Source organism: Danio rerio, chromosome 24 (assembly GCF_052040795.2).
Source record: "Danio rerio strain M-AB ecotype USA chromosome 24, GRCz13ab, whole genome shotgun sequence".
Classification (NCBI taxonomy): Eukaryota; Metazoa; Chordata; class Actinopteri; order Cypriniformes; family Danionidae; genus Danio; species Danio rerio.
Genome location: NC_141044.1, coordinates 7496534 through 7520198, shown reverse-complemented (window position 1 = coordinate 7520198; position 23665 = coordinate 7496534). Strand labels below are relative to the sequence as shown.

General features: G+C 36.7%; 1 protein-coding gene across 15 annotated transcripts in view; it reads right to left on the bottom strand.

Annotated features, from left to right (window-relative positions):
* The window catches only part of kmt2ca (lysine (K)-specific methyltransferase 2Ca), a 216477-nt gene that overhangs the window by 147176 nt on the left and 45636 nt on the right, over positions 1–23665 (bottom strand). For all 15 annotated transcript variants that reach the window (XM_087309099.1, XM_087309103.1, XM_087309101.1 and 12 more), the window contains exon 3: positions 4817–4914. In XM_087309099.1, coding sequence (XP_087165225.1) covers positions 4817–4914 — 98 coding nt within the window. The remainder of the gene's footprint in view (positions 1–4816; positions 4915–23665) is intronic.

Below are 23665 nucleotides of genomic sequence, written 5' to 3'. Positions count from 1 at the left end.
GTGTTTTATTTAAAAATGTCAAACTTTTTATGACCCAGCGGAAACCTTATTTAATATTCTAGATACATACTCTGACTTAATAAAGACTTCACTTATTTACTCTGAACAGTATAGTGTATAATGTGCCACAACATCACCTAGAGCACTGCATCTAAAAAAAAAGAGAATTTCTGTGCTGTGGACACTGACACTTTGCTCTTCTGAACAACAATGTTTAAAGAAGAAAACACACGCACACACAAATACAATGCGTCACAGAAAGCCACTAGAATGGGAGCCATGACCTTTAGATCAACCTTTAAAAGGACGAAAATGGCTCGTTTCATAGCAGGATTGCCCACACAGCACTTGTTAAAGCGATGTTTGAAAAGGCAGAACATTGTTTTTTCCACTGTTCAAAAGAGCATTCATGTCAGCAGACACAAGAAACAGGGACAACAGAGGACACCGAAACAGGTGTGAACATGAGTTTGATGCCCATAACTGTTGTGGATAAAAACATATCAGTGTAAAATGAAGAATAACAGTAGCTGTTATGAGGGAGTCAATTTTCCACCATTCACAAGCCATAACGCAACCTATTGCTGGAGAGTAAGGATAAGTATTGTGTTTAAAATCATAACTCTAAGTGTGTGTTCACACTAGACGCGGATGAAGCATCAAGCGCAAGTGATTTACATGTTAAGTTGAACAGACATCCTGCGGCGAGAATGATGTGATTTGCATGAATGAAGCGGTACGAGTTGAGCATTTTGCATATTTGACGAGTGTGTCGCGCGAATGGCTCAAGTAGAAGAATCTGAACTTCTCACGCCACGTTAACCATTTAGGAGCTTACTCTTGTAGTGAAGTGATTCCACGTCCTCCTGTCCTGACCTTGAAAATAAAATTGGCAGAATCGTCGAAAAGCTGAATTAAAATTGTGTGTAGGGTGGAATCGAGACCGTGATATTTTTTCGATTAATCCTGCAGCCCTAGTGCTAGCCATGCGATATTCTGAAATGACACTTGGACAGCCTCCTCACCCTTCTGTATTACTCCGCCCACATGGAGTGACAGCAGATCAATAAACTCACTACAGTTTGACAAATATTGCAGCTGTTGGGCAACATAATGTACTTTTGAGTATTCTTCAGGTGAGAATGCAGTTGTTTAGATTGCATTTATGCAGTTTATTTATAAGGATAGTGCCTATTTTAAACATTTATAATTTCTAAATACCTATATAGACCACAAAACTGTGGACCAGTTTAAAGAGAGTTTACTTGCACATGACTTGTTTTAGCTATTTTGGTCCATTTAAAAACTTTGCCGTGTGAAAGTGAGCCGCACCAAGAACAAAGAGTAAAGGCTCCTACACACCGGGACGCTTTTTACGAGACGTTTTTCAGTATTCAAACCCAAGCGCTTTTCACTGGCGTCAAGCTGAAGAGAATGCAAAATCACTCTTTAGACGTTAGATGCACAACATTAAGCTTTTGACACCCGCTTATAACACAGAAGAAGAGGAGGAGAGGAAGTTTGCACGTTTGTTGTTAAAGTTACTGGTGACTCGAACAAGCATGGATGGTTCAAGCAGCAGCTGCAGCTCTAGCGATGAAGAAAGGATTAGTGTTCACAAGAGCAATAAGCAGCTCCACGTTCATACCGCTTCCGGGCATCTTCTTCAATGAGCGCCTCCAAGTGACGTTTACTGTAACTTCAGCAGCTTCGTGCATGTGAACAAGAGTGCCGATCTTATTGGTGGAGAAGGTTTTGACATGACGCGTCAAAACAAAAAATAAATGAGCATAAGGCGTTTTTATTTTAAATGACGCTTTTGCGCCTGTCGTTTTGCGCGTTGGTCTGCACGATCACATTGACGCCCTTTATTTAGTCACGAGGCGTTAAACGTCGACAGAAAACGCAAGCAAAAACGTCTCGGTGTGCACGGGCCTTAACATTGTAACAATTGTAATCCCCTTTGGAACAAAACAATCTATCTACAGGTGTGAAAGCACCCTAAATAGGGTATATGCCAAAGCATGCTAATAGGACTTTTAACTTGTCAGTAACCTGGGTTAATCCTTTCCGGTGAATTGTATGCCAATGCAAAATCGGTGCGTTTAAGGTCTGTTTTCTTTCGAAATCAGCGATTTCCACTGGCTGACTGATATCCGATATAAAGTGAGTCTCAGATTATACAGGAAGCACAGCATTAAATTACATTTCCCCCGCCATGTTTTTATAATATGAGCATATATTTTACCCCAGTATATTCAAAGGAGCTTTTGCACTAGCCTGCCGATTCTGACGGCCGCGTGCAAGCAAACAGATTTTTGTCTCTTTTAACGCTTGAGCAGCTAAATGAATGCCAAAGTCTATTCAACTGATTGTATTTGAATTACATTACAACATCGATGCTGTAAGAAGGTCCGTATAAAATGGAAAAAAACTTACAATGACAGGTCACCGGAAGTTTATCAGTATGGGAGCTCAGCATATACCCCATTAACCGCAGAGACACCACAAATCTCATGTTTTGCTTTAATCCCAACATATAAGTTGGACATTGGATATTCTGTGATGTGACTATATTGCAGATCACACATTGCGATATCCATGCTGAAGTAATATATTGCACAGCCCCACTGTATGTCCACACATGTAACTAAATGATAAATAAGCTCAACTTGATTTGATAAGCAGCAAACCGGTAGAATCAAATATTATTAATAGTGTGAAGGTTCATCGATGTAGCAAAGCCCAGCATTACATGCACGAAGGTGTACAGCAGCAAAAAAAAGTATCCATGGATAAACAACAGCAGAAGTGTCATTCTGATATTTATTACGCTCTGTCATTGACGGAGTCAGAGAACAGATTAAAATAACACAAGCTTCAGGTGACAGTCAGATAACAGAATACATGATGAATGTGTGTGAACTGAAAGCAATGAATATGTTAAAAGCTTTCTGTAAGTGTTAATGATCTGCCAACACGCTGACTAACACCTCAGAGTATAACTCAAATGAGCAAAAGGGCAGAAGGGTGTTGAAATGTGCTTTTTGTATAAAAGACACATACTGCTCTGATCACCAACTGAAATAATAGTAAATAAAGTGTCTTGTTTACGCTCACACAGCTACAACAAAACTGTTACAGCGTGCAATTAACATCTGCATTAATAAATAATACATCAGTCAATAAACCACAGAAAGTCTATCCGCATCGCACGTGAATGCAAATATATACACAACATTGTGCATGATGAAATAAAGCCAACAAGGCACGCTGAAATAAATACTACAGCTGGAATAAAAGCAGAAAATGTTTGCATCTGAAGCAACGTCATACCAATTACAGAATTTTTGGACAAATATAATGAAGGCATACAAAACATAGTATTAATATACTGTTTTATTGCAAATAAATTACACATATCATATCATTTTAAAAAATCTACATTAGGGTCTGTAAAATACGTTGTATTGCTTAACCTTCTATTTAGACCAGAGGTACCAGTTTTGTCACTGTAGCTACTTTTTGTTGTGCGATATATTGCACCCAAAAATGATTGCGATAAACGATATTGTTGATTTAAACACCATTTTATGCAACTAATAATAACTAATAAAGACATTATAAGAACATAATAGCATAATAATGCAAGTGCACTCTTTTAAAGAACGCAAAATATTTTATTCTTAAGGATATTTAGGCATTGGAACAGATAAAAGGCAACAAAAAAGTAAAATGTAGAAAGAATTATAACAAAAAGCAACAGGTTTACTAAAGTCATTTTAGACTTTTAAAGTGTCCCACACATACGCCTCAACAAGCCATGTTTGCTACCAGATCTATTTTTTATTTTATTTTGAAAATGTACAGTAATTTAATAATATTTCATAGTGATGATAATTTATATCAATGGTGCTGGCTTTCGCCAAATTTTTTAAATTTCAATGAAGAAAAAACTGAGCTGGTCTGGTTTGGCGATCCTAACCCACTGCATTTATCAGGTTTTGGTGAGCTTTCCACTTATCAAAAACCTGTTGTTAGAAACTTAGGATTTCAATTCGACAGTGATCTGAAATTTAACAAACAAGTAAATACAGTTGTTAAATCCAGTTTTTTCCATTTACGACTTGTGGTAAAAGTAAAGTCGTTTCTCTCTTTTTATGACGCCATCTTTGTTCTTTAGTATTTTAGCCTTTTTAATGTTGAGGGGGTTGCCTTATGTTTTAACTGTTATATATGTGATGTAGATTTTATTTTTAGTATTGATTGGGTTCAGCACTTTGGGCAACGTTGTGTTGTAGAAAATGTGCTATATAAATAAATTAACTAACTAACTAACTAACTAACTAACTGTTGTGGTAAATGAAAGTAGACAAATTTTTTGCATAAATAAATCCAACGCATTGTTATTACGAATCAAAAAACAAAACTGATATTATTAACTATAATTCATAACATCATTTGATTGATTGATTGAGAACTAAACAACACTGATCATATGTGTAGTCTTTATTTTATTTACAAATTTTCAGTACCGAGTCATTTTATATCATTTTATATTCATGTAAAAATTAACATAAACAAAGTGAAAGCTCCAGGACATTTAACAGACCTGCTATTTGCTCATTTTGCTCAGAAAATAATAAATAATGAGAAAAACAATCAATTAATAAATCAATTTTATTATTGGTATATGAAAATCCATCCTTTCTAGTCATTTCTACAAAACCAACTTGTTTCTTTTTTTACTATACATGAGGAGCATGCTTACGTATCTACATGCATGCATACTTGATTAAATGAATGAACCTCTTACCAATCTCTGGTGTGATTTCAATGTCTGGAGTTGGTGTGACATCAGTGGCATCCATGCTGTCCTCATCATCGGCCTGTACACAACCTCGACTACGCGACCTGCAAAGCAAAAAATCATGAGTATTCCACTAAAGCCTGGCCATACTGCTCTGCAAACACACACATACACATGCATATACAAGCCTGCACAAATACACACGCATAAATACACACTCAAAACACGCTAGCATGGAAGCGAACCCACACAAAACAGACACAAACACGTACATGCACGCAAACACACGTACGCATGCGTGGAATAACGCTTGCAAACATTAGCACGCACGCACTCAAACATGGACACATGCAAACATGCATGTGTGCAAACACATACGGACACATGCAAAGAAGCATGCACGTGCGCAACGTACGCACGCAAACACGGACACACAAACAAACATGCACAAAAACACACACGCATGTGTGCACATGCATGCATGCCACATATGTGCAATCGCATGCACACACGCAAACACAAGCAAGCATGCATGCATGCAAAACGGTCACGCGCAAACAGACACACGCACGAAAACAGGCATGCACACCGCTCGCATGCACGCAAACACAGACACACACAAACATGGACACACCTACAAACACGCACAAAAATATGCACACACGCGGAAGCACGCACGCACACGCACAAACACAGGCACACGCAAACACGAAAAGTTGCATGTGTGCAAACACGCACGGACACACACAAACATGAATGCATGCATGCGCAAAAGTATGTATGCACGCAAACACAGACACATCCTAACACGCATGAAAACAGGCACGCATGCACATGCACTCAAAACACGGACACACGCATGCAGGCTCACATGCACACACGTAAACACGCACGCACGGACAAACACAGCCACCACAAACATGGACACGCGTACAAACACACATGAAAACACACGCACAAACACAAACACGCTCGCATGCACACACAAACATGGACACATGTACAAACACGCACGAAAACACATGCACAAACACAAACACGCTCGCATGCACACACAAACATGGACACATGTACAAACACGCACGAAAACACACGCACAAACACAAACACGCTCGCATGCACACACAAACATGGACACATGTACAAACACGCACGAAAACACACGCACAAACACAAACACGCTCGCATGCACACACAAACATGGACACATGTACAAACACGCACGAAAACACACGCACAAACACAAACACGCTCGCATGCACACACAAACATGGACACATGTACAAACACGCACGAAAACACACGCACAAACACAAACACGCTCGCATGCACACACAAACATGGACACATGTACAAACACGCACGAAAACACACGCACAAACACAAACACGCTCGCATGCACACACAAACATGGACACATGTACAAACACGTACGAAAACACATGCACAAACACAAGCACGCTCGCATGCACACACACAAACATGGACACATGTACAAACACGCACGAAAACACATGCACAAACACACGCACGCTTGCATGCACACACACAAACATGGACACATGTACAAACACGCACGAAAACACATGCGTGCAGGCACAAACACACACTCAAACACAGGCACGCTCACATGCACACACTCAAACACAGACACGCGTACATACATGCACGAAAACATGCGCGCACGCGGAAACACACGCACGCACAGCGCAAACACAAGCATGCTCGCATGCACACAATTAAACACGGACACTTGAATGTGTGCAAACACGCACGGACACACAAACACGTACTCACACGCACAAAAGCATGCACGCACGCGCACACACTCAGATACATGCAAACACACAAACATGCATGTGTGCACTGTGCAAAAACGCACAGACACACACAAACACGCGCGCACACACACAAGCACGTGTACAAGCGTAGACACGCATGCAAACACTGACGCGCGCAAACATGCATGTGCGCATACACGCAAAAACACACTTTAGAAATCAGATTGAATGTATCTTCTACAATCTTAATTGTATTTCACCATAAGCAAGCCACTGCTGAGTCACCAAAGATCAGAGGAGTGCACAGGATTATCATGGCAGACCAGTGCCTCTACCAGCTCATTCAACTTCTAAACTGCTCGTTTCATCATTTTCAGGTTCCTGCTAAACAAAATCTTGTCTTTAGGTTTGCATGTTTTCACTTCTTCTACACATCTACTTCAAAAGCAAGCCTCCTCGCCAGCTAGTGCTTGGCATTGGGTTATTTGTACTGTGCAACTCTTTCGATTGTACGCCGAGTGCTGATATATGGGTTTAGTGATCTTCATGACAGTGCGGGTCAGTGTGTCTCCTCCGCCCATCCCCCAACCCACAGTAACCAACATGTCAACATGCATGTAACAGCCAATGGAGGCTCAGTGTGGCCTGCAGCAAGTGCTCAGCTGCTCGTCACTATGGTTACAAAATCTAGTTCCCTACAACAGACACGATCGAGAGGTGAGCAGAAAAAAAACAAGAAAAGAAATCTTTGCACACTGAACACACACGCTCTTTGGAGTTGCTCTTATCGACAGGTTTTGAGCAGATTCTATATTCATTTTAAGTTTAAAATGCATAGGGAGTGTATGGCATTTTATAAAGTAGATGTCAAATTCACTTCCTGTTTGATGGCATAGATAAGCCAAGCATTGCAATCATGTCTCATACAGTAGAACAAACATTTTCCTTTAACAAGATGAAATATATTGCAAAAAGAGAGTTTGCAACCGAGCACACCATGTATATGATATAATATGTAACATAACAACAACAACAACAATAGTAATAATAATAATATTAATAACAACAACAACAACAACAACAACAATAACAACAACAACAACAACAACAACAATAATAATAATAATAATAACAACAATAATAATAACAATAATTATAATAATAATAATATCAATAATAATAATAACGATAATAATAATAATAACAACAACAACAACAACAACAACAACAACAACAACAACAACAACAACAACAACAATAATAATAATAATAATAATAATAATAATAATAATAATAATAATAATAATAACAACAACAACAACAACAACAACAATAATAATAATAATAATAATAATAACAACAATAACAATAATAATAATAATAATATCAATAATAATAATAATAATAATAATAATAATAATAATAATAATAATAATAATAATAATAATAACAACAATAATATTAACAACAATAATAATAATAATATTAACAACAACAACAACAACAACAACAACAACAATAATAATAATAATAATAAATTTCATTCCATTTTCTTTTCGGCTTAGTCCCTTTATTAATCAGGGGTTGCCACAGCGGAATGAACCGCCAACTTATCCTGCATATGTTTTACGCAGCAGATGCCCTTCCAGCTGCAACTAATTACTGGAAAACACCCTTAAACTAAAAAAAAAATAAATAAATAAATAAATAATAATAATAATAATAATAATAAAAATAATAATAATAATTGCATAAAAAACACATTTTATATGGAAGACCAGGAGCGCTGGTTAGAAATAATGTGAAGAATCAAATTATCAATTTATAATTGAAACATTAAAATGTGTATAAATACATCATAATTTAAATGGACAATAAATGAACAAATAAATAGACATATTTTAATGTGTTTATTTATATTGTGTTTTCAAATGCCATTTAACAAAGCAATAAAACAATGCATTAAAAAATTACTTTTAAAGGTATAAATAAAGACAATTCTATAATGTTTAATTCATGTTTTAAAACGTTGGTTAATGAAACAATAAAATGCATTTAAAATAGCTTTTTTGAAAGATATTTGTTTTAAAATGCTTTTCTTTTTCTTTTGCTACAAGCTTTTCTCGCGTTGAAAACATATTCTGCTCTGTTATGAAAAAAACTACACATTTAAGTCACAATAAAAAGATATATTAAAGTTAAACTCATTAAAATTTACATGAACCTATATATAAAAAACGCATATAAAGCTGATCAAATAAGGTGAACAAAAACTCAAGACAAGACAAAAACTTCACGTCATTAGCTATTTTTCCATCCAAAGATGCAAATTAAATTTATGCGCATAACTGGAATATCGCATACAAGACATACAAATAAAGCAGCGTTTCCATCCAATGCAAAAAAAATCGTCACTTCCTGATTAACTGGCGGTGAATATCAAAAGTAAAGACAGAATTTGCTGTGGTATGAGTAGCTGCGTGAATCGTTTCTTCATTTAATAAATGACTTGCGCCTCAGAAGACTGTGTGCCGACACGAAGACGTGGAGCACAGATGCTCTTGACAATTCGAGATCACTTATAACAAAATCACATGACTTTTTTTAATGCGCATACTGGAATTTGTTCAGTAAAAGTGTTTCCATCGTAGTTTATGCGCATCTTTTTCATCTTTTTCAACTGAATGAAAAGTTTATCCCACTTAGTTATGTGCATACATTTTTATTTTTCATTTTCAAAATGTATACTTTCTGGCGTTTCCATCAACCGGCTTTTTATGCGCATATCCAAAATGCTCATAACAATAGATGGATGGAAACATAGCTAATAAAACCTAGCACATCCAAACACGCTACATAATCACAAACATTACTAAAAGCCAAATACAGACCACTGATCTGAAAACACTGGACGAAACCCAAATAATTGTGGGACTTGCGACCGACAGGCACAAAAGCGGCATGGGTAGAATAATAGGCATCACATTTCCAGGCTAAGGTTTCTGGATGGAGACGGATACTGCCGCTTGCCTGCTAGCCTGGCGCCCAGCGCTCTGATCAATGACCTACATCATTGAAAATGCAGGCTATTGTGCTGTGCTTGAGACAGGTTTAATCCAGGTCAACAACCCCCTCCTCTATAATGTGTCTCTCAAAAGATTCACATTACATGCGATATCTTGCCCAGCGACACAACAACTGAAAGCTAGCCAATTTGCCCAATGCCATCGAGTCTTTAAAGCCAGTGTCAAATGCTGGATGACTTGCGAAAGCTAGTTTTTATAGCTATTGAAAAAAAGAGTGTTTATAAAGGCTAACCCTAGAAAACTCTAGTTATACATCTGTAAGGTGACTCAAAATTTCTTAAGACTTTTCAAAACCGAAGAGAAAATGTCCATTGCAGAAGGACGTTTTTATCAATGTTTGACTACATTGTGTATTCCACTTTTTGAGCTATGGTTGTCATATAATCAGAACTTCTTTCTTTGGCTGCAAGATTCGGAGAATAAAATCTGATTGGGATTTATCTGATCAAAATTGCAATTTGAAATGTGACTTACTATAATTTCATAAAAGAGCTACAGGTTTGATGTGGTGGATATAATTGCACAAAAGACAGACCAAGCATAATCACAAAGTACGCTACACTATGCTACTGTTGATTTAAAACCATTTTTACCAATAAAGTTGTCTATTGTCATGACAAATTAAGAAAATAACTACAGTATTTTATATTCAATTAAACAAACTCTACAAAACACCTTATACACACATAATATCACTAGGGTTGTAACAATATACCGGTATGACGGTCTACCACGATTTGAACGTGCACGATTATCATACCATGAACAATTGCATATCAACGGTTTTAACCCTTAAAGACCGAGACAGCCGCCCGCGGCTAAAAATAAGTATTGCTCTTAAATGTTTAATAACTTTTGATCCGCTGATCCGATTCATACAATTCAAAGATTGGCATAAAGAAGAGAATCTCAGCTTTCTAGTGCTTTCAGAGGCTCCGGAATCAGTGCTGTTACGTCATCAAAATTTGACAACGCTGATTTGACAAAGAAACGCTCGTCACTGTGTCTCCGGACAAACCAGACATGATACATTGATGCATTGTCCCTCCTCCATGCCCAGATTGGTTCAAACTCGCTATATCACAACCAATAAGCATAGGTTTCGCTTTTGTTTGTGGACCAACAACGAGCTTTTTGAACAACACAGAATGAGAGATAGGCATACATTTATGCGCGGCTAAATAAAACGCAAAAAAAAAGGTTTTGCATGAAATAATTCTCATACTAAGTACTTTTGCATGCACAGCAGCACAGAAACATGACAAAACAGTGACACAGCAAAGACGAACTGCTGCTCTTGCTGTTTTCAAAAGACGCAAATGAAGGTGCAGCTGTTTGTCTGCATTGCAGACAACCATATCCAAATCCATATCCACAAACAACCATATCCATGCTGGCACATAAAACCCAAGGATGTTCCATATTGAATCTAGTTTCGTTATGTAACTATTTATAGTATAGTAAATATTTATATCTATTTTTTTTACTGAGGATTTGCACCATGTTTATTTGGACTTTGACACATTATTTATTATTTTCTTATTTTTATTTGTTCATTGTAAGTGGTGTTGTTTATAGTAACTGAAAATATATTATTTGGAAAAAGTCAAATTTGCTTCACTGTTCTATTATTTTGTAACATTTGTAACATACCGTATACTGCGAAACCGTCAAACCGTGGTATTGTTTTAGACGATTATCATACCGTAAAAAATTCATACCGTTACAACCCTAAATATCACACTAGTAGCAGTGCGATATGGGTGTATATCGTCACTGGTGAGACACTTAGGCACTCGGCCTGCGGCCTCAAACCAACGCGCGACTCACACTAATGCCAATACACAGCCATATCGGACTGCTACGAGTGTGATATTGTGTTTATACAACAGTTTGACGGCATAATCGTGTGTATAAAAAAAAAATCAACCACTAAGGGCCCTATCATACATCCGGCGCAATGCGTCACAAGGCGCGATACAACTGCTGTTTAACCTAGTTACCCTAACTAACCTAGTTAAGCATTTAAATGTCACTTTAAGCTGTATAGAAGTGTCTTGAAAAATATCTAGTCAAATGTTATTTACTGTCATCATGGCAAAGAAATCAGTTATTAGAAATTAGTTCTATTATTATTACGTTTAGAAATGTGTTTAGAAAAATCCTCTCTGTTAAACAGAAATTGGGGGGGGAAATAAACAGGGGGTTAATATTTCAGGGGGGTTAATAATTCATACTTCAACTGTATGAGCCGTTACATGCAAATGTCAACTTGTTGTCAACAAGTTTTCACCAAAATAGCCAAAACGTTTCTTCTTTTTTTGGGTAAGCAAGTATTTTACAGCACTTTAAAAATACTCAGAAATGTCTCTGTCAATGTTTTCAAACAATTATATTTGATTTACCAAAGTCCAAAAAGATAAAACAAATTCGTATTACAATAAAAAAACACTTAGATAAATATATGAAATATAAATAAATAAAATGCACACAAAAAGTATATTCAAAGTTAAATATGACTTTTCAGTTCAATGTTTGATAAATAATGTAAGATTCTCCTAATATATGGGGAAAAAAACTGTCCACAAGTAAAACTAATCCCATCCAAAAAGAAGACAAAAGTTGTAATAATTACAACTTCACTGCTTATCTAAAACAGATGTTTTATTTTAACAGCAACGAATGCGCTCTGGGCTATATGATATTAATTTGCATGTGCTCGTGCCGAGGGCAAACACTGTATATTGTGTAACTGATGCAGGGTAAGTAAATGCAAATGCTCACGCAAACTCTTTGCTGCCAAATACATACATAATGATCAGAATGTCTGGTCTCTTTTTCCTTTATATATACACACACTTTTGTTTTTTTAATCAAATAATGAACTCATGAAATGGAAGCAGCTAACATCTCTGACATTAAAAAGATCTGAATAATACATCCAATTTAGATCCCTGGAGAAGCTTGTTTTTGCGAGCAGGGTCATACTAAATGGCTTTTACGTGTACTTTACCATCAGGGGTAACAAGGTAAACAAGTGAGGGGATTTGGGGTAATGAGTAACCTGAAGGTAAATAAACAGCCGTTAAGCAGTGCTGAGGCTCACTGAGGGTCAGGACGCTCCCAGAGGGATTGTGCTCAGGGCAGTTAGAGAGATCTGCACTAGCCTGACGAAATAGAAAACAAGGGACTCAAAAATATAGACTGTAAGTAAATCAAAGGAATGAGAGGTAAATGAATCGATAGCGCCTGAGTATCCGATTCTGTTCTCACAACAATGCTCATTACTTATTCTCTATACACACATAAGTAGTTAGTTAGCTGTTTGTGTTTATCTAACATCTAAGGCTACCTTCATAAAAAAGTATTAAATATAGTGCTTCCCACACAAATGCTTTATTGGGCGGGCCACCCAGGTATATTAAAGGCTGCACAAGTATATTTGGTAGGGCTGCTCGATTTCGGGAAAAATCATAATCACGATTATTTTGGTCATAATTGTAATCACGATTATTTAAAACGATTACTGTTGAAGTCAAAATTATTAGCGCTCCTGGGAATATGTTTTTTTTTAAATAAATATTTCCCAAATGATGTTTAACAGAGCAAGGAATTTTAACAGTATTTCCTATAATATTTTTTCTTCTAGGCTTATTTTTTATTTTAGCTAGAATAAAAGCAGGTTTAAATATTTTGAAAACCATTTTAAGGTCAATATTATTAGCCCCATTGAGCAATATATTTTTTGATTGTCTGCAAAAGAAACTACTGTTATACAATGAACTGCTTAATTACCCTTATTAAGCCTTTGAATTGCACTTTAATCTGAATGCTTGTATTTAGAAAAATATCTAGAAAAATTTGATTTACTGTCATCATAGCAAAGACAAAAGAAATCAGTAATCAGAAATGACATATAGAAACTATTATGTTCAGAAATAAGTTAAAAAAAAATTATTTCCATTAAACAGAAATTGGGCATGAAAAGGATTGCTAATATTCAGGAGGGCTAATAATTCTGACTTCAATGTATCAATACAGTGATTTTCCTCCCTGCAAAGGAAAAAATAAATAAATACAATAGAATAAAAATATGAAACAAACTGTGCTTTACGGATTTTCACTGTAAGAATAAAACTTTAGCTACAAAAATCCTTCAGTCAAGAGCAGAGGATTTTCTCGTTTTGTTTAATTAATGATAAAAGCAACATCGCGCGCCGTCTCTCTAAGGGTTACTCTTTCACGTGTCTTTTGATCCTCAAGTCGTAACTTGTTTGTTTATTACAGAAATGAGGGTTATTATGTATAATCACTAAACACTGCGTTTTGACATCTATTTGACCATTAAATCGCCCACATTGAGATGTCTTTAGATATCTGCGCCTCGTCCGTTTCGCGAGGTGTGCGCGGTCAGCGGAGGTGCACAAAGCGGCGCCAGTATAATTCAGCTTCAGTGTGCGAATGAGACCGAATGTGTGCCGCACACACATAAGCACGTGGTCTTTCACGCTTTAAGGAGCAACAGCTGGAAAGGGGGCGGTATATGATGCAATAATCGTTTATCTCGATTAATGCTTTTTCATAATCGTTTAAAGCCAAAATCGAAATCGGATTTTCGATTAATTGCACAGCCCTAATATTTGGTGACACCTTTTATGTTTATTATTACTATCATCATCATTCTTTTACTGTATTATATCCTCACATGATAACCAAACACACGCAATCGATTAACCAGCTTCCTACTGCTGGTTCTGTCTGCGCGAGAACAGTCAACACACTCACAGACTCAGCACTCACATGCTCTACAGACCCACAGAGACGTGGCTTTTGGAGACTTTAAAAATGCATCCGGCTGTCATTTAAATCTCCTTAAATGTCTGGGATTTGACTTTAGCCTTCTAAGCTGCCATTAATTGTTTGTGTTTTTTTACTTTACCTTTTTGTTTAAGCCTGATATACTTTCGCTTAGCTGCGTAGCTGACAGTGCGCACAGCAGTGAGAGCAAGAGACATTACATAATGCATTCTTTAATCTAAACGACTCAAAAAGCTTTATTATATACTCGGTAAAGACATCAAAACTGGCTGCAAAATATGTGTTTAACATTAGAAATGGTTCATCAACTCATTTGCCCTCATTTAAATAAAGTACACTTTTTATTCTTATAATTATACAATTTTCTGAGATATTGTAATTTTTATTATTTTTTACTGTCACTTATTTGTCATTTGTTGTATATTTTGTTAATTTGATGATGTTTATTATGTATTTTATTTGGTAATACTGTACAAAATGTCACGCCAATACCACTAAACATAAAGAGCAAGCAGCAGCTTAAATGACATGAATAAATAGCATAAAAGAAAAATAGTGGAACGAAACTTTAACTTATTGAAAAGAAACATCATAACATCATAATAATTGAAAATATTGTTAGAAATCATTTTTTTGTCACATGTAGTTAACCATTTACGTTCCATGGGAAAAGGTATACTTCAATCTGGCTATCACTGCAAGTACATTTCAAACCTGTGGGACCTGTATACATATTATACAATTTCAACATTTCCATAATTACAAAACAGAAATCAAGTCAGAAGACAAAGAAATTAAAATTACAAAGTTTTTTTTAATTGAAATATATCAAAAAAAAAATATATATATAGTGAAAATCTTAACCAATTAATCTATTATATTTTACTCATTGACCATTTAAAGCTAATGAAATCAATAAGTATTTCAAAAGCTTGAATTTCTTTCAATAATTTTGTTACTTAACACTCTACACTAAATCTACTTGGACCAGTCATGCGTTTGAGAGGGGATGTTAAATAGACCATAGTCAAATAATCAAGTCTGTAATCAGACAAGTAGCCCAATCTGAATTTAAAAAAGTCGCATGTAACCAAATCAATGGTAATGAATTGGCCAAATCCGATTACATTTTCATTCAGATTGTAATGGGTGGTTTAATCCTCTTCTAGTCTGACTAATAAGACATGTAAACACTCGATCGGATTAGAAACTGGGAGAAGAAGCCTTTTGTTTGCAAGATGACATTTTTTCACCACTTGACATAAGTTTTAGGTCAGATTATAAAATTCCATTTTCATGAACTGTGCACATCGTCACAGCACTGAAGAACACACAAACCCAAATCCCAATCATTTCCTAGCTGAATGCTTACTTTTTATTGTCTTAGTTTATTTGTTCTAGAGTTTTTAAAATCACAAAGATAAAGAATATTGTGGCTCTATAAAATTACGATTAATTATTTTTCAGTATATAATTAATAATAACAACTATTATTCGTTAGATCATTTTTTTATTCAGCAAGATACAGATTTTTATTTTTATTTTAAAAGGTATTTTCAATTTAAAAACAACTGTTCTAATAATACATGTAAGGTAATGTGATTTGAACCCTGTGTGGCCACTAATGAACAGGCAATTCAAAATGCATTTTAAAAAGTAGTGAAATATCATTATGGCTTAAAAATAGTCTTATTTCTTTAAAGAAAATCAAACCTTTAGCAACAAATTTATTTCATTTTTCACTATCACATAATTATTAAAAAACTTTTTACTTGACTTCAACCAAACCAGTCTTTGCACAAGAACACAAAGTATTCAAAACAATTATTATATTATTACTACATTATATAATTATCATATTGTATCATACCTCAGCCTCCACATCAAAGTTCCTAAAAGCAAACAAGGTCAAGGTGCTCCAGGATTGGCCAACCCAGTCACCAGACATGAACATTATTGAGCATGTCTGGAGTAAGATGGAGGAGGCATTAAAGATGAATCCAAAGAATCTTGATGAACTCTGGGAGTCCTGCAAGAATGCTTTCTTTGCCATTCCAGATAACTTTATTAATAAGTTAATCGAGTCATTGCAGAGATGTATGGATGCAGTCCTCCAAGCTCATGGGAATCATACACAATATAAATTATTTTTTCACTGCATCACTTTATATTCTATACTGTACATTGTTTCTGTTAAATTGACTTTTGTCTAGGCAAAGTCAGACCTTACTGTCCTAACTATATAATTAAAAAAAATCAAGGCACAATCATATTTTATTTTGGTAAATTAAGCATAATCTAGACGTCTTTGCCTTTCATATAAGCTACTTCTGAAACCAAACGATCATTTAAAAGTAAAGTTATTATTTGTTGTTCCTAAAACTATGATAAGACTTGTCAGGTAGAGTAAATTGTGTAAAATGACAGGTCACTAATGAAATCTAATCCAATTTGAGCAAATTTTCTACCACAGAAACACACAGTAGACACTAATTATTCAAAGTTCTCAAACTTTTTGCAAATCATACTGCTAATAATAAAGCAAAAAAATCTATAATAACTCAAAATAGAAGCATTTAGTCCAGTACTTTATTACTTTATTAAGCCTCTCTATTATTTAAAGCTCAACAATACACACATTTAATTAAATAAGACTAGACTGCATGACTGTCAATTTCTAGAGTCTAACCCTAAGAACTCATGGACACAGTCACAGCACACTGGCGAACAGCAGGAGAAAGCACAAGAGAGTGTATGAGAAAGAGTGAGAGAGTGCCAGAAAGAGCGAGCAAAAGGGAAGCAGAGATGGAAAAAAAAGAAAAAAAAAGCTTACAGTGCAAGTAGTTCCAGCTCAGAAAGGCGGAGCCTAAAACCCGGGCTGGACTGACTGGCTGAAACACGGCACACCCCCTTCATAACAGCACTGCTGCCTCTCCACAAACCCTTTAACCATTTCCTCACCAGCTACTCCTGCTTACACACTGTTAAGATTTGCTGACTTCAAGCTCCCAGCATTTAAAAAACATCTATTAGTAGTCTGAGAGAAACAAAAGCTTATAAAACATGTGATAAAATGTTTTAAAATAGTCATACTTGCATAAGCTTGGCCTAAAAGGAATTCTCTAGTCAACAACAAAGGTAAACATACAGGAAGTGATGTCAGCAGCTTGCTCTATAAAGCAACGAAACACACAAGAAGCTCCGCAGTGAAGGTGTGCCTATAGACACATTTCTCGAGAAATAATCTGCAGGATTCAAGCAGCCATCCTTCACAACTTGTCCTTGATTTTTAAACATGCTGTAGCACTTTTAAAAACATTCCACAGGGTTTTACAAAACTCGCATCGAAATGAGCCCACAAAAACAAGCCTGCAAAGTTTATTTGGGTATAAATAAAAGAAAATGTAAGGCTTTTAATACACAATATTGGTTTACAAGCTATTTTTAGGTTAAAGCACATCTCTATTCATTTTCTAGGGCACTACCTCCCCAATCAAAAACACAAAAAAAGTTTAATTAAGTCTTAATAACAACACAAGAGCTGCGTCCCAAATAGCATACTTATGCACTATTCTACGTCATTTTGTAGTATAAATAGTGTAAGTAGTGTGTTCACACTGAAAACTCTAAAAATAATAAGTGCACTTTAATTACCCAGATGATGAACTCATTCAGCCGCTAAAATGAAGTGTGTAATGATGGACACTTCACGCACTCAACGACCGCAGGTTTGCTCACATAGCGGAAGGGGCGGAGCTATCGGACTTTATTTATTTATTTTGGAAAATTCTCCTAACCATACGTTCACACCGAAAGCGGCGAGAGCGTCCAAGGTCGCTCTGGCCGCCCTGGCGACAACGCTCTCTGCCTTCAGCTCCTGCGGCGAGAGCGTCAAAACTTGCTACATTGATCTCATATTTAAAGGAGCCGTTGCAGCATATCAGTTACATTCCTGCATAAAACATGTTTCTAGCGTGAAAATGTTGCGCACTTCTTATCAAATTCATACAACAACGGAAGATCAAGTTGCGTGTGGTGTGGCTTTGCTCAATTATATCTAATATGTGTCCATATGTCTGAAATATCCTGAAGCAGATGTACTTTCACATCGCGTGAGATTCCCGCTTTTAAGATAAATTTATATAACATTAATGAACATCAGTAACTCGCCAGTAACTTATTTAATGCATGTTCCTGTAGGAAAAAATTGGAAATAATTGGAAATCCGGCGACCGCAATAATCAAACCCTTGGGAACAACTGTGGTCGGAACCAAAGTTCACAGGTCTGTGTTCTCTGAACTGCTATCAAGCGATGGACGTCTTCATTCTGATTGCTTGCCGCTGAACCGCGTCATAGCTCATTACCATAAAGTTGACTTCATTTCAACTCTCCTCGACGCTCACGCCGACGAAGACGCGCCGCGCTGCTCCTCGCCGCTTATCGCCGCCGGCTCTCATTGAAAATGAATGACTTCCGTCTACTTTGACGCTGTCGCCGCTTTCGGTGTGAACGTACGGTAAGAGAGTGATTATAACGCCTCCCGATTGTGAATGCGGTTATACTCATGGCAGGTATTATTTGATTAATCTGTCGTTTATTTAATGAGTGCATAATGTACAGTGTGCCATTTATGATGCAGCTATTATAAAACAAATCTATCGTGTAACTAACTTTCACTTAAATAATGTTAAAAATTTCAGGGGATTGAACCAATAGGGTGAGTAAATAACAGGGTTTCTGTATGTTTGGGACTTTTAAAGCCTTATAATTGTCTAGGGAGCACTTACTTATAGAATATACTTATAGAAAAAAAATGTATCTAACTTACTTTTAAATGATTTTTTTTTATATAAAGTATGTTAAGGCTTAAATGCCTTTGATTTATCCAATTAAATGTGGAAATAACCTGTACTTTCTGATCAATAGACCTCTATGACAGTGCTATCAACAGTTACTATAAATTCTAGAGGTGTGAACCTATACTGGTCTCACGGTTCGATTACGATTATCATGCCATCAATTCGGTTCAATTCCATATCTTGGTGCATCGACGAGGCATTCCATACACAGAGCTATATTTTTTGGGGAGGGCTATAACAAGCTGTCTGTATAAACACACACAGACACACACATAGACACACAGCATCACGCTGTCTCTCCTTTACACACATACACAAACATAGACAGCAGCAACCAAATAAACACACACACACATGCACGCACTTGCTTGCTTGCTTGGGAGCAATATTGTGAGACCACCCATTCCCATTCAAATTACACCGACCGCTCCCGCGCTTTATTATGAAATGTATTCCCGCGCCACATGAAATCTGGTCGGGTTCCGTGACAATGCACAGGTACAGCAGACCTATATCCAGAGGTATCGCTATAACAGCCGAGAGGAAAAGAAAGGGGAGGAAAAGTCATTGCAGCAGGTGAAATGGGCCACAGTAAGAGAGAGAGAGAAATGGAGTTCGCTTTTATTCCCTCAATCGCAGTGAAACAGGGGCTTCTGCTGTAAGTGTCAGTGAAAGACTGTCCAGAAAACAAACACACACACGTAGTGAAATTGTGCACAGTTTCTGCGTTTTTAAGTAGTTGGCGCCTGGAGTGTTGTAAATACCTGTGCTCGCCTCCCTCGCGACAGAGCGCATATGAGATAAATGACGTCAGTACATAATGACCGGTAACGATTATTACAGAATCGATACCGAATTGTCCGCGTCTGCATCGCGGTGCACCGAAGAAACAATTAATTTTGACACCCTTAATTAATTCTCTTCATGTGACCCCTAAACATTATACAGTAAAAATGATTTCATATATACACATGATATATACTGATACAGAGGTTTATACAGATATATAGATGATAATTGGCCTTACAAATAATAATTTTTGGATTTCATAATGTTAAATGTTTAGACTTTGCGACCTGCAGACACCATGAATAAAAATTAATTTTCAGCTGTTAAAGTTTTAAAAACTTGATGTGCTGTTTGAAGTTTATTTTTCTTTTGTGTGAGAAGTATTAAAAGTTTTTACCCAGTAAACTTATTTAACCTTGATTGTGTTTCATTATCATTGTGTGGTATGTAATGAACTGTTCTGAATCCAATTAGAGTCAATTTGACCCACAACATTAAAAATCATAGCCAGAATTGGAACATAATATGAGGATTAACCGAAAGGCTTTCCATTCAGCCACTTCAGACAACGGCACAATCACTTTGAAACCGAGAGCTCAACTGAGTGCGTTTTGTGCAGTGAGACACAACATTCATGGTGTGAACATGGTGTGCAGGTCCACAGAGGGCTGTACCTGCCGTATCAGGTACCTCACTAATCTGCCCTATATCTGCACTGTTTATTTGACGGCCAACACTTGATCTCATAGTGGAGGCCCTGTATTCCCATCACAGGCTTGATACTCATGAAACACCCTTGCTAAACTTCTGAAAACAAATAAAAGGTCTATGTAAGAGTTTAATCATATTCAAAAGCTCATGGCATTATTGGTGGAATGCAATAGACATTAGAATATGGCGAGATGCTGTGTCAACTTGTGCTTCCCAAACAACTACTTCAAAAAAGAGAGTCACTTTGATGATAGTCATCTCCACGGTGTCAGCATGACCATGTACTGTACGACTTTAATAGAACACTTTTAAAAGACTCTACAAAACCAATTTAAACCGGAATAAATCAACTCTTCCAGTCGGGTTCTTGCATAAAGCTATTGTGGGTCTTCTGAAGACTTGGGCTCATATGGACCAGCTTTTGTGTCCTTTTTTTTTGGATTATTGAAAGATCGTCGCTATTAAAGGTAACTACATGGAAAATGGCCTTCGAATTTTCTCCTTTTGTGCTTTGTGAAAGACTGAAAGTATGAAGAAACATCTGGAGTTATGATTTTAGGTGAACTACTGTGTTATTTCAGATACAAAGGGTAAATAAACTGTCAGATTAGCTGAAAATCCCCCTACCCCAAAAAGTGCACACAATCAAAAAAGGATCCAGGTCATCAAAAACTTATGACATACCATGTTGGTAGTAGTATAAACAATTCTGCTGATTATGAGAAAATCAATCTAGCTTTATACCATCACAATGCTCACATCGACACAAGATAGACACAGTGTCATTCGAAATAACAGTCTAATATTTTTCCTTTCGAACCTCCTCCCCACTTGCAGTGTGCGAGCAGATATATTTCAGGGCCAAAATCAACTTGGCAAAAAGAAAATGTCGCCCCTTTTGGAGCAGCATCTCCTTGTGTGCCTCGCAGAGCTCTTCCACACTAATGCACATCGACACACTTGAAAGCCTCTTCCAGGTGCAGCAGAATACTTCAGCAGAATGCAGCCCTCTCAACACGCACACTTCTACAGGCATGCATACTGGCAGGGCTGCACAATTCATCAAAACAAAAATGCGACCGCGACAAGGCTTACTGTGAATTAAATAACGTTTTCGCAGTACCATATGCGCCACATCAATTCTACATCTCCTCTGCGATTGGGTCACTTGAATTGCCACGTGAATTGTGGAACGCAACATCCAGCAACCAGCTTTTAATTTGTCTAATAAAAAGTGCTGATAAACAAATTAGATGCTTAAATGTCTTCTTTGTTTTCCATGAAAAAAAAAACATAGTTTTTTTGTATATTTTAGTATTCCTTTGTGATAATATTTTATTATTTAAACTTGTAATGTGTACAATCAAACCGATGTGTTCAGTCTTGGCTGGCCTCGGTAGGGTACGATCACACCGGTGTGATTAAAACATTCAATGATGAAAACATTCATCTGATCGCTGCTCCGCCAATCTGTCTATAAATGTCACACTCCATACTTCCAAAGCAAAAACTTTCCGCCTTTGTACGCTTCTGAATATCTTACACATCCATTAGATGTACGAAGACCCCTTAGTATTTAAATCTGTTGTCACATTTCTTTATGTGTTGCTGTGTTGAGTTTGTAAGAGTTCAGCATAGCAAGGGAAGGAGATAAAGAGCAAAAGCACAGCTAAGATCAAGACATAGAACACTGGCATTCGTGTTTCAACAAATGCTCAATGTAAATTCCGACAGACAAAAAATAACGAATGCTTATTTCCTTGCAAAAAAAACAAACAAACAAACTCATAGCCTGGATTACTGGTCACTGACAGGCAGACAGCGGTCCAAAACCAGAAGCCGTCCTATACAAACTCGTACCTACAGCCTACAGAGTTCAGGGTTTTACTCAGTAACCCAATCGCTCCCACTATTTATACCCGAAACCAGACCACGACCGGCCCAAAACTGCGCCTAAAAATTTGGTCCATAAAAATAATGAACAGAACCGTTGACAAAAAAATAACGAATGCTGATTTCCTTGCAAAATAAAAAACTCATATATAGGCAAGATCAGTGGTCACTGACAGGCGGACAGCGTTCCAGAACCAGAAGCCGTCCCATACGAACTAATACCTACAGCCTACAGAGGTCAGGGTTTTACTCCTTAACCCAATCGCACCCACTGTTTACACCCAGCCAGACCCTCACCGGCCAAAGACAGCACCGAGAAATTTCGTCCATAAAAACAATGAACAAACCGTTGACAAAGGGCAGTCCCACTGGAGTCTAACATGCACTGGGAACAAGTCTGTCTTATTGCTGACAAGGCAAACCAAACTTTTGCGCTGGTCATACAGAGATGGCACAGTCTTTAACAGAGCACACATTCACAGAGAACCCCCAACAAAATGCAATGAGGGAAACCTTTTAAATGTCCACAAATAGACAGGCTACAATTGCAGTACCCTACAAATGCAAAAAAAATATATAAATAAATACTCTATCCGCTTGTTAAGTGTGATATGACGCGAAGCGGCTTCCGAATCTAATCGATGTAACAAACTGGACAAGGAGGCTCATTAAATTGTAATAATAAACATTTACAAACTGATGCAATACTTTTATATCGCAATATATATATATATATATATATATATATATATATATATATATATACACACATACATACATATACACATTCATGCTTGATATCAGATGACTGAAAAGTGATAGATTTTTTATAAATTGTTAATCTATTGATGTCCATGATGCAGCAAGTCCAGAGACTGTCGTGTACACCATGATTTTATATAATATTAATTTACTT